Source organism: Myodes glareolus, chromosome 21, assembly GCF_982192425.1.
Source record: "Myodes glareolus chromosome 21, mMyoGla1.1, whole genome shotgun sequence".
Classification (NCBI taxonomy): Eukaryota; Metazoa; Chordata; class Mammalia; order Rodentia; family Cricetidae; genus Myodes; species Myodes glareolus.
In genome coordinates this window covers 60,938,980-60,956,307 of record NC_142046.1, presented here as the reverse complement: position 1 = coordinate 60,956,307, position 17,328 = coordinate 60,938,980, and the positions used below count along the sequence as shown (strand labels likewise).

At 38.7% G+C, this 17,328-nt stretch overlaps 1 protein-coding gene across 4 annotated transcripts in view; it reads left to right on the top strand.

The window, feature by feature from the left end:
* Nckap1 (NCK associated protein 1) overlaps positions 1-17,328 on the top strand; it is a 71,744-nt gene that overhangs the window by 38,390 nt on the left and 16,026 nt on the right. For all 4 annotated transcript variants that reach the window (XM_085680905.2, XM_085680904.2, XM_085680907.2 and 1 more), the window contains 7 exons: positions 387-468; positions 2,290-2,348; positions 5,075-5,220; positions 6,220-6,352; positions 9,155-9,274; positions 14,431-14,570; positions 15,887-16,018. In XM_085680905.2, coding sequence (XP_085537031.1) covers positions 387-468; positions 2,290-2,348; positions 5,075-5,220; positions 6,220-6,352; positions 9,155-9,274; positions 14,431-14,570; positions 15,887-16,018 — 812 coding nt within the window. The remainder of the gene's footprint in view (positions 1-386; positions 469-2,289; positions 2,349-5,074; positions 5,221-6,219; positions 6,353-9,154; positions 9,275-14,430; positions 14,571-15,886; positions 16,019-17,328) is intronic.

Here is a 17,328-nt window from a genome sequence, read left to right as displayed (position 1 = left end):
TTTGCTGCTTTTTTTTTAACATCTATTAAAAATAATGTTTTTATTTGTTTCAATTTTGATGGAGTGCATATTCCTGTGACTCCCAGCACATGTGACCTAGAGCAGTCCCAGCCTCTGGTGGATCCCTCAGGTCTCTGACCGTCCTGCCACTGCAGGTCCACCTTCTGGGGCTGCTCGCATGCATGTGGGGTCCACTTCATCTGTTGATTTTGTTTCTTTCCATTAGCATAGTGGGTTTGAGATTTATTTTATAGTTCAGATCGGCATTTCATTCCTTTTTCTTCCTGAAAAACAATTCTGCAGTGTGGATGTACCTGTTTATCCACTTGCTGATGGGGCTGTGAGTTGTCTAACTAGATGGCTTTCATATTGTATTTTTTTTTTAGAATCTCTCTGTTTGCCCTGAAGATGAGTCGATCATTATGTCGTCTTTCGTTAACACCATGACTTCCTTAAGTGTAAAGCAAGGTAAGTTAGGGCGTGTTGTCTTTCAGTTAGAGATTCAAGTTTTGATTGTTAAAGAGAGAATTTTAACAGTTAAATTTTATAAAATCTTCTCCTTTATGTTTGGATATATTTGATCTGTTACCTTTGTCTTAATTTAGTTCTGTCAGAGCGTAGATTTCCAAACTGGATTTCAGGTGGTGTTCATAAAAGTTTGAGAGTTATTTTGTGATGTTTGTGATTTAGGAGAAAAAGAAGCATCTCTGACAGTAGGTGAAATGGAGTACTGAGAATTGTGATGTGTCTATGTGGCTCTGGCTCGCCTGGGTCAGCAGTGCACTAGTGTCAGGGATAGCAACTTTATCTGAAGCCGGGTGCGTTGGGAACCTTCTGTCCCGGCACTGGCACCGGGGAGGCAGAGGCAGACCAGTGAGGCCCTGACCAAGAAGCCAAGTAATAGTTTAAAGTCTGTACCAGTGACTTTATGTGTGTTGTCCCATTTAATCCACAACATTAAAAAAGTTAGTTACTACTTTTATCTGTCATATTTGGAAACTTTGGGTTCCCTAAAAAGTGTTAAGAATTAACCTCTCAATTATTTATAAGTAAGACTAATAGTTAGAAGTTAGGGATGCCAATCTCAAAAATTAGTGTTGCACCTACACCTGCTGACCATTTTTTGAACATTCTGTGCCAATAGATTGATGTGTTTTAGTTTGTGTTCTTTATAAAAAGATGTTAAGAACCCTGCAAAGATGAGACCGATAGCTGGATTTTAGGTCCATCAAGCTTCCTGCTGTGTGTATAGCAAGGAGACTGCTACAGCGTTATGTAGTGGTGCTTGGCTTGTGTGCCTTTACCTCACGGCACTGACGCTGTCCTGCTCTCTTAGGCTTGTGTTGAGAGCTCTTCCTCAGAAGCCTGCATCTCTTGGCTTAGAGAGGGGTTGCAGTCTTAGTGCCTGAATTAAAATATGTTGGTTTCATTTGTTTACTTAGAAAATTCACTTAACATAAAATATTCTAATGTAAATATTCAGTGCATTGTTCAGTCCTTCATTGCCTAAGCATTAGTCTGGAGAGCTTTTCCGTGTTGGAAGTTGGAGCTCTGCTGCTTAAACTCCATGCTCCGCTCCTACCATCCATGGGAATGCCGCTCTACTTAGCATTTTTGTAGAACTGCTTTAAAACAGTACAAAGTGGAACCATGCAGTTGTATCTTTGTGGCTGGCTGCTTTTTTGTTGTTTTGTTTTGAGATGGGATTTAGTATATTACTTTAGGTGTCCTCCAACTCTTGAGCGTCTTCTGCCTCAGCCTCCCAAGTAGCTGGGATTTCAAGAGCAAGCCACTGAATCTGGTTCTAACTCATTGAACATGCAATCAGTGTTCAGCCATGTATATAATTTTCTTCCTATAAAGACTAATATTCTTTTGTGAATTCTATGATGTTTTATTAACTTACTCATTTTTAGCAAACACTAAAGTTGTTTTCAGTTTGGGGTATTTCGAATTACCCAGGTATGACTGTGGATGTACAAATACCACTTTGAGACTCTTTTTCTTTTGATAATACACCCAAAAATTGAATTGTCTTAGCTCTTTGTTTATTTGTTTTGGTTATATTGGTTTTGAGACAGGATCTCATTGGGTAGCTCTGACTGTCCTGGAACTGTGTAGATCAGGATGTCCTAGAACTCACAGACATCTACCTGCCTCTGCCTCCTAGGTGATAGGATTAAATCCTGCACCACTAGCCCATGCACCTTAGTTCTTAAAGTATAAACTATAATTAATGATTTGTAAAATGGTTAATTTCTTTTGTCTCCCTTTTTTCCTTTATTACAGTTGAAGATGGGGAAGTATTTGATTTCAGAGGGATGAGATTAGATTGGTTTAGGTTACAGGTAAGAATAACTTCATTTTTATTGTTCTGTTTTGTTTGAATATAGTATAGTTTTATAACTTTCAAATTAACTTATTGAAAAAAGTGTCTTTTCTGTGATAAACCACAAAAATTAAATATTTTGTACATTTTAAAACATGTATAAATATATTTCTAACAAGCCAATGTAGAGGTTTTTAATAAAATAGGTTATGATTGTATGATATGCATAAATTCATATCCTTAGTTCTTTTGACTATCCTGATTCATATTTTTAAATTTTAATATGAAAGAACAAAGTTTCTTTTGACAAAGCACATTTATAGTGTAGCTATAAACTTTTTTAAAAAGTTGATAAAAACTTGAATGAGAATACTTTACAGTACTTAGCACAAATAGCATTTCCATTATAATACCAGATTATCTGCAGACAATACACAAACAGTGTTAATGTATTTCAATAAATATTTATAAAGATAGGCAACTGGTCTACCATCACCTGATCCACTGCCCCAAACTTTTATTTCTGAACTACAGAACTACATAGTTTTGGATTTCAGTAGGGTCACTTCATATATAATTTTTGAGTATTTTTTATTTTAAAAATCAATCCTATTGTGTAATAGAAGGCCGCTTGTTTGTTCCCAGCTGCTCAGCCCTGAAATAATCACACAGAAACCATATTATTTGCAGTACTGTTTGGACAATAGCTTAATCTATTTATGGCTAACTCATATCTTAAATTAACCCATCTCCATAAATCTGTGTATTGCCATGAGAGGCTGTGACTTACTGGGTAAAGTTCTGTCTCTGGAGGGGCTACATGGCTTCTCTTTGACTCCATCTTCTTTCTCCCAGCATTCAGTTTAGTTTTCCTGGTCTACCTCTACTCTGCTAAGACACTGGCTTAGCAGATTCTTTATTCATTAATCAATAAAAGCAACACATAAACAGAAGGACTTCACACACCACTATTGTCTTTGTGTACCATAAATTAGCAGTAGTTTACTGTCTATTGTTAGTAGTTACACAAAGAAAAGAGAGTTACCCTGTTTAAGAGTTTTATAATCTAACTATGGAAACAAGGCATACAAAATATAAAAAAATAAAACATTTGAAAATATAAAAGACTGGGGCTGGAGAGGTGACTTAGCAGTTAGGAGCACTGGCTCTTCCAGAGGACCAGGGATTGATTTCCAGCTCCCACATGGCTCACCACTGGAACTTTGGTTCCAGGCAATTCAGTGCCCTCCTCTGGCCTCTGGGCACTAGGCCTTACAAATAGTGCATAGACATCCATGCAAATGAAACATCCATACACATTAAATAGATGAATAAATTAATTTTTTTAAAGAATTGAATGAAAAGATACTACAGATATAAGTGTTAGCTAATATCAGCATTGAGAGGGAAGAAGCTCAACTGGTAGTAATAATGTTTACACAGAGTTAAAAATTAAATATGAATTTAAATATGAAGTTAGCTTGTTCAGGAAAAGGACAAAACTGAGTTAAATAAAAATAAACTTTCCCGTGAGAAGGAACTATGGATGACGCACATCAGTCACCGCAGTTGACTGACACATATGTGTCAGCTGTGCTCACATTTACTTGTCTGAGTCCTCAGGGATAGGTCTGGGCCGTGCAGATGAGAGCCTCCTGTGCAGCGGCTCTGCCCTCAACAGTGTGCGTGCTCAATATTGCTCATTTCCCATGGAAATGTGGCCTCGTCTTTCAAGTTTGATTGCCACACATACAACTTCAATAAGTAGCCTTGGGAATAAGTAGTTTGGGTCTTGAGTCTTTTTCATATTTAACAAAAAGTAGGCGTACATGAGAATCATGAAGAAGTGCTCCCTAAAGGCCAGAAATGTTAGCATCTGGAATTCTGTTGCCCATCACGTTTAGTCATTTCCCACAGTGAATACTTGAGTGACTCTCACAGCTGTCAGACACGTTGTCAGCATGTCCTTCTAATAGACTTCTGCCCTTTTTTGCTGTCTATCTACACCCACTTTTCCTACTTCTTCCATGTGCAGCCAACTTTGTTAAATAAAAACGGCCATTACACAGAGCCAAGCGGTTCACCCAAGGGTTTGAACCCTTTACCATTATATATAATCTGGTTGAATCTCTTTCTTCACCACTTATTTTGTTTGCATCCAAACTCTGGCCACTGTGACCTGTATTTATCTGTAAGCACTCCTCCTGGTACTCTCCAGTACACAGGCAGGATTCTAATGCTGGATTTGCTATCCAAGTCATGGAATTTCTTTCTCCGCAACCCGCTTAAGAGTGTTGGTTAAATCTGAACTTCATTTGTCCAGTTCATTTTAATAGTTTACTTACTTGCATAAGTTTGTAGAAGCCATCAAATTAGTTTATTATATTGTCTAGGTTTTTTGTTTTTTTGTTTTTTTTGTTGGGGTGTGTGTGTGTGTGTGTGTGTGTGTGTAGATGATGCAGGGCAGGGCACACATGGAGTTGGAAGAAAAGCCTTGGGAGTCAGTTTTTTCTTCTACCATGTAGGCCTAAGGAATTGAACTAGATCATTTGGCTCAGCTACAAACAGGCCCACCTGCCAAGCCAATGCACAAGATCCCACTGTGAACAACAATTGTAGAAAATGATGTTACTGGTACAGTTTTAATGTTTTTCAATAATGGACTTTCCTCCCACTTTGTAATGGCAAGATTTGAGTCATTAGTTTCTTCCTAAACTACTGTTGTTTATTGTTGGACTGCTACAGGCATACACCAGTGTCTCCAAAGCGTCACTTAGCCTTGCAGATCACCGAGAACTTGGAAAGATGATGAATACAATAATATTTCATACAAAAATGGTAGATTCCTTGGTGGAAATGTTGGTAGAAACATCTGATCTCTCCATATTTTGGTATGTTGTCATTTTCTTTAAATCTGAACTGGAAATGTTTTTTATCTGAAGCTACTTGATTGGTTTTTGTTAGTACAGTTCTTAAGATAGTTCAGTAAGGGAACAATAGACTTTTAAACTTTCTAACAAGCTGGGGGCTGGAGACTCACACCTTTTATCCTAGCACTTGGGGGGCAGGAGTAGACAGATCTCTGAGTTCAAGGCCAGCCTGGTCTACAGAGTGAGTTCTAGGACAGCCAGGTCTACACAGAGAAGCCTTTCCTTTGTAACAAAAACAAGTTTGCCAAATTGAGATTTTTTAGTTACTCTTAAGAGAAACTCTTTATGGAGTGAAGTGTCTTTCTCGCATTTTGTTTGAAGATGTGAATCTTACGTTAAGGGCTCTTCTAAATATTTAATCTGAGTATAAAAAAGTCATGGATACATCAAGAAGAGCAGCTATTGAAAGTTAATGCCTGGTAACCTCCTGCCTCTAGTTTTAGACAGTTGAGTCACAGGATGTGCTGACTGCTCTACGCGTTGTGAAGCACAGCCTCTCCTGTTATTACACTTAGTCCTAATTTTGTAATTGTTTTGTAATTTTCAGTCATATTTGATTAATTTTATCCATATTTTAAAGTTGATGGCATATGATTATTTAGTACCAATATTTTTCACATTGATATTTAAAATAATAGTGGTCCTTATAATTTCTTATCTATGATAAAATTTGAAGATAAGAATTTCTAATAATTGTATTCATACTCTTAGATATTGCAAGTTACGTGTTTTAAGTTTTTGTTTAAAATGTTTTGATGTTATTGAAAGAGCATTACTTTGAATGAATTATTGATATGTAAAAAGTACTTTGGGGGGACATTTTTAAGGGAATAAATATGATCAGTTGGTCGCCTTTATTCACTTGAGTTTAAATTAACCAGCCATTAGCACTGGGTCATTTTTTGTTAGCATGTAAGCTGTGGTGTTGCTGTTTGATGCCTTCGCTGTCTCTCCTAACAGTTTTTACAGCCGTGCTTTTGAGAAGATGTTTCAGCAGTGCTTGGAGTTGCCCTCCCAGTCAAGATACTCCATAGCCTTCCCTCTCCTCTGCACTCACTTCATGAGCTGCACACACGAGCTGTGTCCTGAAGAGGTAACTTCATTGCAGCGCTGTGCTTTCTTCAGCAAAGCTGGATCAGATGGGTAGCCAGCCAGATGTTTAAAAAGACCCAGTTACTTAAGTTTTGTTCTCACCTAAACCTCTTTATGTAGATCGGGAAAATACTTGAATAAATCCATGATAAAACACCGATCAGTAAGATGCATGATAGAGGTATGGCAACTACGAATGCACGTGGGTGAATGGGCATGCATGTATTATCAGTCTTCTGCCTTTTAAAATAACTGATACTGCTGGTGTTACTGTTTATAGATTCAGTAAATTGACTATTGGATTTAATATTTAAATTTATGTACTTTTTATCTTAACACTGAAAGGACTTGAAAATTGAATTTATGGATTACTGACTCATTAGCATCATGGATTTGTTAGGTACAACCCAGGTTTGTACACTTTGAGGGAGATATAAACACACAGCTCCTGAGGAGAGCTAATCAGTAATTTTGGAAACCCTAAATATCTGTTAAAACTATACTGGGTATCAAAAGGAAAGGCTTAGCTTGGAAAAATAAGTTTCAGTCATCTGTTAGGCTGCCTGGTGATATAGTTAATAATATAAAGTGTGGTGTGGGGATAATCACAGCACTCAGGAGGCTGTGGCAGGAAGATTGCAGGTTCAAGGCTAACCTGAGCTACCTAGAGATACCGTCTCAGAAAATAGTATTAATAATGAATATTTTAACTGGCTAAAAAGATTAGAATTTTAATGTTCTTACTACAGAAATCAAGTTGGTGAAGTAATTGAATCTTTCTCCAGTGTACACAAAGATCTTGATGTCAGGATGCTGGGAGTCTATAGTGTGGTGGAGTGCCTGCTAGGTGTTTACCAGGCCCTGGGTTCATTCCCAGAATAAAAGAATGCCATAAATAAATAAAACATCACATTTTATCTCCATTAGATGAACTGACATTTGACGGCCAGTAAAGAAATAAAATGAAAAGATCTTTTCTCTGATCTTTAAAAGAATTATCATTTTGTAAGTGTGGCAAGACTATACGTTGACATGAAGAAATGTATCTCTGTGTAACTTAGTGGAGCTGCAGGACATGTTGAAAAGAAACTTGAGGTAGCATATCTACCTTGTGAGTGTTCCATGGGAAGAGCACTTTGAGACAAAGTTGAGGCCACAGGAAACTGTTTGGGAACTGAAAGAAAGACTTGTGCAGCGTGTTAAGAGACTCAGCAGGTCCTGATGGCCCAAGCCTGTAATCTCCACTGCTGAGGCCCGGGCAAGAGGATTACATGCTTAAGGTCAGGGTAGGCAACTTAGTGAGAGCCTGTCTCAAAATAAAAAAGACAAATGGAGGTTGGAGATGTACTTTCTTTGTAGAGTGCTTACCCAGTTAAACTGTGCCTAGTTCTGGGTTCAAGCCACAGTATCTCCCCTCCCCCCAAAATCCCCTGAGCTGTTCCACACACATACACATACAAATTGACCAGTATTTAATTATGTTTGGATACAATCTCTTTTGTTTGGATTCATATTAAAGTTTATAGGTTGTTTAAAATAAAATTTAAGGTTGATAGATTCAGAAATGATTATTTTATGCGTCAAATATTTGTGTGTTGAGTACCATTATTTTGACAACATACAGACTTTCTGTATGTTACATAAATATGGAAGACAGAAAAAAATTTTCTTAATTTCTCTTTGTAAAATATCTCATGTAGTGGAGAATGTATGCCTTCATATACTGAACATTCTAGTTCTTTTGTTTGGTTGGTTTGGTTGTTTGTTTTGTTATTTTGAGACAGAATTTCTTTGGTTATCCCTAGCTGGTTTGGAACTCATTCCTTAGAACGGGCTATTTTAAATATTTTTAGTCAGTAATTAGTTTTGTTTTGTTTAGTTTTTAGTTTCTCAAGACAAGGTTTCTTTGTGTAGCCCTGGCTGTCCTGGAACTCAAACTTTCTCTGTAAATTACCCTGGCTTTGAACTCACAAAGATCCACCTGCCTCTGCTGTGTTGGCATTAAAGGCATTTGCAACCACTACCCAGCTCTAATTATTTTTTAACAAAATCTACCAAACTAAACAAATGCAGACTCCTGTAGAGATAAGTAGGTTGTCTATTATATATACATACAGATGTGTTAATTCTATTTTGAGGTAAAATACACCGTTTCCCACTGCTGTGTTCAAAGAATGCATGTTCCCTTCTCCATCCTCAGAAAGTAGAAAAAGAAGAAATAATTTCAGAAATTTTAAATGTCTCACTTATTTTCCCGACTTGATTTCTAGTACTTTTATTTATCTACTTGAGCTCTTGCTTATTTATAACTTGTTTATTATTAGAACTATGTCAAAATTTTATGTATTAGATATAAATATTGAAGAATTAAGATTAGAAAACTAACTGCTCATGTACATCGTGTGCTTTAGTTTAGATACTGATACCTAGATTTAGAACTTGGTGAATTTGAATGTTGAGATACATAGTTTATTATCTCCTTCCTGAGACAGAGTCTCAGTCTTGTCATCCTTCTGCCTCAGTTTCTCCAGTACTGGGATTACAAGTGCGTGCTACCATGCCTGGTTAAATACGTATTTTTATACTTTATAAATTGTGATCTTTAATTATAATTTTGTTACATTGTTACAAAATACATATTTTATGTGAACCGTGCAATCACAGAATCATAGTTTTATTCTGTAGTAAAGAAAGCAATGCATATTTGCTTTTCTACCCCGTACAGTAGAATAAGACTTATTTCGAGTGTTTTGTTCAAGTGACCTTTTTGTGACATGTGTTACTTTTATCCTCTGCCTACCAGCGCCACCATATTGGAGATCGCAGCCTCTCCCTGTGTAATATGTTCTTGGATGAAATGGCCAAACAAGCTCGAAACCTCATCACTGATATTTGCACAGAACAGTGTACTCTTAGTGACCAGGTAATAATTTAAGTTTTTCCAACAGATAGGAAATTTGTGAATGCAAGAAAGTAAGTCATTAGATTTTCATTTATTTTTCTTTTTAAAATTCCGACTCTCAGAAAGCCCAGTTATTGCCTCTTCTTGTGAACTCCATTGGTAGACCTTATTACAGATGTCAAGGCTGTCCATGTCTGTCCTTTTCTCAAGAGGCATGTATTGTCTACTTGATTTGGTTTTTGTGATTTTAGTACTTGATTCCATTATTTTGTGACTGCAAAATGTTCTTTCAGTTCTCTTTTTTTCTTATTTATTTAAAAAGAAAACAAACTATCTTTCGTTTATTCTACACAACCAGTTCCAGTTCCCACTCCCTCCCCTCCTCTCCACCTAACCCCCCATCAACCCCAGATCCACTCCTCAGAGAGGGTAAGGCACATTGCTTTGGGGCAAGGTCAAAGACCCTCCCTACTATATCTACATTTAGTAGTTGTGGTACATCTTAATATATTTTTCTCAACTGCTTCTACTTGGTGGTATAACTGTAAAGAAAAGTAACAAAACACTTGACTGTTTCCCTTTATCTCCTAGATGACTAGTAAATTATTTTATACTAAGTGGGTTCCTGGAATTTACCATGTTCGATAACTTTTTTTAATTCGCTATATTTCTATACTGTAGCTCAGATTGGCTCATCTTTGGCCAGCGATAACCTATAGAGTACCTGAGAGCCTTCTTGCTGGGATAGTACGTGCATCCCCAGTTGCCTAGTAGGTAAAAGGGCCTAGGTTCAATCCCTGGTGCAAAACTAAACAGTTAATTTAAAAATACCAACTTCATCTTGTATATATTTTTACTTAGACAGTTTCTTTGAGTTTCTTTCAGTGGGACGTATCAGGCCCCAATCCTAAAATTAGGGTGCTTCCTCGTCTTATTTAGGCCTCATGAGACACAATCATTCCTCATCACACTCGGAGTCCATAAAACACCATTGTAAATTGTTACTGCAGCATTGCTGTCTTCCCTTGTTTTATATCCATAGTTCCATGGTAATAATATAAATATTTTTGCCACGGGTATATAATTACTGACAGAAATTTACAGTTCTTTTACATATGTCCTGGCACTGACCCTATGGTGATGATACAGTGACATCAAGCTTCTAAGTACCGCGTGCTCTGCTGATGCCGACTTCACCGTTCACTCCCGTGCTGCAGTTCCCCTGCATGTGCAGTTCCCCTGCATGTGCATGTCTTTGGTGCTTTTGTGTGTGTGCTTACTTACTGCTGGAGTTCACTTTCTGTTTGCAGCAATCTTTTGTTGATTCTTTTGCGAGAGTTGTTTTGTTTTGCTTTTGGAGATTAATATAATTACAACATCCCTTGGTTCTCTTTCCTCACTCAAAACTTTCCTATATGCCTCTCCTTGCTTGGTTTTAAATTCATGGCCTCTTCTTTCTTTAATTGTTTTTGCATGCAAACACATACATACACATGCACACATTCCTAACTATAACCTGCTCAGTCCATATGTTACCTGTCTGTGTGTTTTCAGGGCTGACCAACACCAGCACTGGGAAGACAGCTCTCCCTCCTCCCAGCTGTGCTCAGTTTCCTGTAGTTCTTTGAAGACTGGTGGACTTTTTCCTGTTCACTCTGTCATGTTTATTGGTGTCGTCCTTGTTCGGCTCACATTTGGGCAGTCATGTTTATAAGACTTTTTGGCCATGGCTTCTGATATTACCCGAGATAGAGTCTCAGAGCAAACTCCCTGATCCTCCGGCTCTTCAATCTTTCTGCCCCCTCTTTTGCAGTATACCCTGAGTCTTAGGTACAGGAGTGTTTTGTAGATATATCCACTGGGACTGGGCTCCACAACTCTGCATTTTGATTGGTTGTAGTTGTGTATAGTAGTCTTCATGTGTTGTAAAGAGAAATTTCCTTGATGAGGAATGAAGACTACACCTGTCTGTGGGACAGATGTTTATAGGTTGTTGTTAGGGATTACACTGGCTTAATAAATTAGTGTCAGAGGTTCTTCTCCAGTATCCGTGACTTCACTAGCTCCGAGTGGTTGGCTAGGTGTCCAGTACTAGATATGGTGTCCCTCGTGCTGTGTGGGTCTTAAGTCCGGTTACCGAGCTGTTAGCTATCACCAAGGCACGCACACTACTACTGCACCTTTAGGGCTGTCCTCCATGCTGCCTGGCCGTGGGGTTCATAGGTGCCATCGGTGGGCAGGACTGTTGGTTGCCTCCCTCCTTTAGAAGCTTGAATAATGCCTTCTGGTGTAGTCTTTAGGGAGGTGCCATTTAGGTTAGTTCTAGCTCAGGGGTCTCTGGGTGGTTTCCTGAAATGGTGGCTTCAGCAATATATTCCATCTCTGGGTAACCAAAGGGAAATAGCAGGATTGTATGTTTTGAGAGTCTCTTGGATAGCCCTGGTTGTTAGTTTTTTGAATTATCTCTTATTATTATTCCCTTTAAGATATTATATAATATATTTTTAAAATTTATATTTTGAGAATCTGATAGTCAACTATGAAATGTTTTTTTGTTTGGTTTTTGTTTGGTTTTGAATTTATTTTTCTTTAACTTTATATCCTGGGTTTGGTTTTTTCTTGTACTTTGATTATCTGTAGAAGTATCTTTTGGAAATTTTGTCAATCTTTTTTCAGCTCTGTGTAGAATTAAAACTTTGCATTATTTCTTGTTTACTTTTTCATGGAGTTAATTATCTTGGATTTGTGAAAGGAGTTAGGGACCAGATGGTCTTTCTTTCTTTCTTCCTTTCCTACACTTTGCTGTCCCCACTTGACATTAACAAACATGGCTGATTGCTGTTCAGTGTTCCCATTCACCTGTGTCTTCTCTTTTACCTCTGTAATTCTTACCATGTACAGTTCAACGCTGTTCCCAGAAGGTTCTGCTCAGCATGGGGCACTGTCAGTGATGGAGCTTGGCCTGGCGTTCAGAGCTGGTGGGACTTGAGGTCCCTCAGGTCATTTTGGGGGCCCTTTTCTTTGGGGTCTCAGATTCCCTATTACCTGTCTGTTTCTAAATGGACACTGGTCTTCCAATTCCTGCTCGGTTTATTGGGGTTGTAGTTTGTATGTTTAGAGATCTGGTTTTATGGTCAGTGTTGTTTCCATAGGTTTGGGGTTGTGCTCTGGCAGCTTGTTTCTTTGTCAGCTAGGTACCCCTGACGGCATACATTTCCCTTCACGCATTCCCATGGCTGTAACTGGTTACTGTGGATATCTATGACTAAATTGCTTTCAGGCCATTGCTATGCAACAGAGATATGTGAGCCACATATGTAATTTAAATGTTTATCGTAACCATGTTAAAACATATAAAAAAGAAATAGGAGAAGCTCATTTTAAAGATGTTTTATTTATTGTGATATATCTAAATTTTTCGTCATCTTACCATCTAATCAGAAAATGTTTTACACTTTTGTACTAAACTTTAAAATCTGATGTTTATTTGTAGGACAGTTAATTGGGTAGGCACACTTTGAGCATACACATGGCATAAGGCAGCCCTGCAGTACAGTACGGCCCTCACCCACCGTCTCGGTTCTTTTTGCCTGATGTTATCCATCACTAAATTATTTCCTAGTTGTTCCTTGAATTTTGTAGCAGTGGTATGAGCATTATACTAGGTAGAAACCTTTCCTCCCTCTCTGTTTCATACCTAAATAACTAACTTTCTCAAATCTGACTTTTTTTTAATGGTATTTTTCTTGTCTTATTTTATACCCTTTCCCTGTAACTTGTCTGGTTGTCGTTGTTTAGTTTTTCTTGTTTTAATTGTTTCTTCAGTGTTAGAATGAGCCTTAGGAGGTATTTTTTCACACTGTGACTCCATTTGTAAAAACTGCCCCTGTGTTCAAGATTGGTTGCAATGTGAAACCTTCACTCTCGGGGACCCGCTTTTGATGGGAAATCCTTGCCAACCAATTATCTTTAAGAGGTGGGACCAAGTTAGGGTATGGCTTGCTGGGACCCCGAGATGAACAGGTGCAAGGCCCAGGCGCTCTCTCTGTGTGGTTCCTGGCAGCACAGCTGAGCTTGCACTTCTCGTTCCTGTTTGGTGAGCATACAGCCTCGCTTTCCCTGCCTACCTAAGTTCTGCCTTGTTATAGGTCCAAAGCAGTTTTTTTATTCATTAATGATAATCACAGCACACAGAGGGGACTCCCACATCAGGGGATCATACCCCTTTGTAATGATGAGTGGTTTTTTAAAATTGTTTTTCCTTTTTTTAAAAATTGTTTTTATTGACCCTTCCTCTCCCCTCCCTTTCTACCCTCTCCCATGGTTTTCATGCTCCCAATTGACTCAGGAGATCTTGTCTTTTTCTACTTTCCATATATGTCTCTCTTAGGGTCCTCATTGTTGTCTAGGTTCTCTGGGGCTGTGAACTGTAGGCTGGTTTTCTTTGCTTTAAGTCTAGAAGCCACTTATGAATGAGTACATATGGTATTTGTCTTTCTGGGTCTGGATTACTTCACTCAGTATGTTTTCTAGATCCATCCATTTTCCCACAAATTTCAAGATGTCATTGTTTTTTTCTGCTGTGTAGTGCTCTATTGTGTAAATGTACCACATTTTCCTTATCCAGTCTCTGGTCAAAGAGCATTTAGGTTGCTCCCAGGCTATGACAAACAGTTGGGACCCTCTGACAGCTAAAACCACTACAAAAACTTTACACTTCATGCCCCACTACGTAGTACGCCCACTGGTCCTGAGCAGACTTTGTTTTTGTTTTTCTGCAGGGTTTCTCTGTAGCTTTGGAACCTATCCTGGAACTCACTCTTACAGACCAGGCAGGTCTCAAGCTCACAGAGATCTGCCTGCCTCTGCCTCTGCCTCCTGAGCACTGGGGTTAAAGGCGTGCGCTCAGCTAGATTGTTCTTTTTTTACAGGCCACTCACATAGTTGTATGTGCTGTATCCTTCTTTGTACTTGCCTTGTATGTTTTTACTTCCTTTTGAGTAATAGCGTGAATAAACCTTGATACTTGAATGGGTTTCTACTCTCTTCCATGCTCTGTAGGCTGTGTGAGTTGGATACTCCCCACATTTCTGTCCTATTGCTAAGGTGTCCTGCGTCCATTTATACACTCTGGGAAATCCGTGCAAAAGTATAATGTCATTCTTATCCCATTTCAGTTGCTGCCTAAGCATTGTGCCAAAACCATCAGTCAAGCAGTGAATAAGAAGTCAAAAAAACAGACTGGCAAGAAAGGGGAACCTGAAAGGGAAAAGCCAGGTGTTGAGAGCATGAGGAAAAACAGGCTGGTGGTGACCAAGTAAGCCTTCCTCTTTATTGTATCTGTTCTGGTAAGGTCTTTCCCTGCGATACTAGATCAGAGAGAGACTATGGTAGGAATTAAATAGATTGTCTTTTCTGGCCCATACCAAAACGATTGTAAATTTGATAAGCTGCTAGTACTTTATTCTAAAATATAGATTTCTTTTTTCCTTTCTTTTCTTTTGTTTTTGGTTGTTTTTTTTTTTTTTTTTTTTTTTTTTTTTTTTTTTTTGAGACAGGGTTTCTCTGTGTAATAGCTCTGGCTGTGCTGGAACTCATTTTGTAGACCAGAGTGGCCTCGAACTCACAGAGATCACCTGTCTCCTAAGTCCTGGGATCAGAGGCATGTGCCACCACCACCCGGCCTAAAGTGGAGATTTTTGAAGATGCATTACTCTCGCCATTGTTGGGACATGAAACCCAGAAGAAGCCATTTCAGAAGGAAAGGGTTATGTGGCTTATGCTTTGAGGGTACGGTCCATGCTGATAGAGGAGGAACAGAGGCAGGAGCTGAAGGCCCTACTCAACATTGTTTCTGCAGCTAGGAAGCAGGGAGAGAAATGCTTGGTACTCAGCTTGCTTTTGACTTTTTTCCCCAGGGGTCAAGGAACAACACTGTTCACAGTTGGCATAGGTCCTCCCACCCCTGTTGACCCAATCCAGGAACTACTCACAGACACCTCCATGGGTTTATTCTCTAGGTGACTCTCAGTCTGTCATGATGACGGTCATTATTAAACTGACATAGATAATAGATGGTATTTGTATTGATGTACTGAACACAAAGGTCAAGAATCTGTCTCAAGCTTTCTGAGGAGCAGTATAAACGATCTTAATTCTTAACTTAGGTCAGATAACTGAGACTTGTAGCATTTAGTGATACATTAGAATATATTTGATACCATTATTTGAAAACACTCTGGGAGATTTGTTAAGTTTTTGATTGGTGGGAAGGAAAGCATAGGTGGTCAATAGTTGGATGAATGTTTTTTGTTAAAATGCTCTACTTGTTCCTAAGATGAACAAGCCATTACCACTTTATAAGCACTGTTCCCTCTCCTGTAACAGATCAGCACCATCATGAGGAGGTTATTGATGTTGAGTGCAGAATAAACACCTTTTTCTGTGGTCACTCAGTGTATTCATTATTAGCTGAATGTAAAGAAACAGGATTAGTCATTTTGAACTGTTGGTTTAAGAATAGAGAAATCAAATTCTGCAGGTTCTTTATAAGTCTTGCTATTTTTATGAAACTTATTTGGAATTGTTTATGATGAAGTATCATTTTAATTATTATTTATTACTGTTTTTTAGCCTTGATAAGTTGCACACTGCACTTTCGGAGTTATGCTTCTCCATAAATTATGTTCCGAACATGATAGTGTGGGAGCACACCTTCACGCCGCGCGAGTACTTGACCTCTCACCTGGAGATACGCTTCACTAAGTAAGAGAGCGCATGGACTGCTGGCGCTGCCGTGTTTGTTATCTGGTACCATTTGACATGAACTTTACCAGACAAGCGAGTCCAACTGCAGTATAAATAGCAATGGACTAAGAGCCACATACAGCAGTGAACTGAGGTTTCCTGGGCGTCCCATACTTAATCACTGCTAACATCAGCCAGTGTCTGCTGATCTGTCTTCAGGCCTATGGATGGCAAGTGGCTCAGTAGGTACAGGTGCTTGCTGCTGAGCAAGCAGACACTGGGCAGACTACAGCATTGTGCGCTAACCGCCACATGTGCAGCATGGCACGAATGAGCATACGCACACACACCTAAATAAATAACTAATTTAAATTAAAAAAAATTAAGGGATTAGGAGGGACTAATGCAGAAAAAGATCAGTTAGAGAAGTGTCTTAGTTAGGGTTTCTGTTGCTGTGAAGACACCATGACCAGGGCAACCATATAAAGGAAGACATTTCACTGGGATTGCTAGCATTTTTAGAGGTTTGGTTGAACATCATGGTATGTGACATGGCAGCGTGCAGGCAGACGTGGTGCTGGAGGAGGAGCTGAGAGTTCTAGATCTTTACCCGCAGGCAACAGGAAGTGTCTGTCTCTTTAGACATGGCTTCAGCATACGTGAGACCTCAAAGCCCACTTCCACAGTGACATACTTCCCCCTACAAGGCCACACCTACTCCAACAAGACCTGGCCTTCTTATTAATAGTGTCGCTCCCTGTGAGCTTCTGGGACCAATCACATTCAAGCTACCAAAAGAAGTATTTTCCATTTGTGTTCCTTTTTAGCCTTATCTGTACAAGGGGAATAGAGTGAGCTGTGATGTGCTGTCTCGTTGTCATCCTGTTTGAACTGTCATGCAGTTTGCTGAAAGTCAACATTAAGTCAGGCAGACATTTATGGATAAGTGATCATTCGTGTCATCAGCCTTAGAGGCAGGATGTGTGCCTTCATAAGTGCTTAATTTAACAGTTCCTGTAGTTGCATACTTACATTTCTTTGTAGGTGTTTGGAAACCTTGTTCACTCTAGACAGATCACCTCCAAACAGTAACTCTTTTTTTTATTTTACTTCTGTTTTAAACTTTAGTTTATTTTGTTTATGAGATGTTAGTGATGGTAGCTACATAGTCATGTTATTAAATATTGGGATTGTAGTTCATTCCCATAAAATACAAAAAGCATCAAGCAGCAGTGTCCTGCAAATTAAACTATAGGTTACATAGCTTACCATTCTTGCTGTATTAATGCAGTTTTTAAAGTCCTTTTTATGCTTTACCATTGTCATTA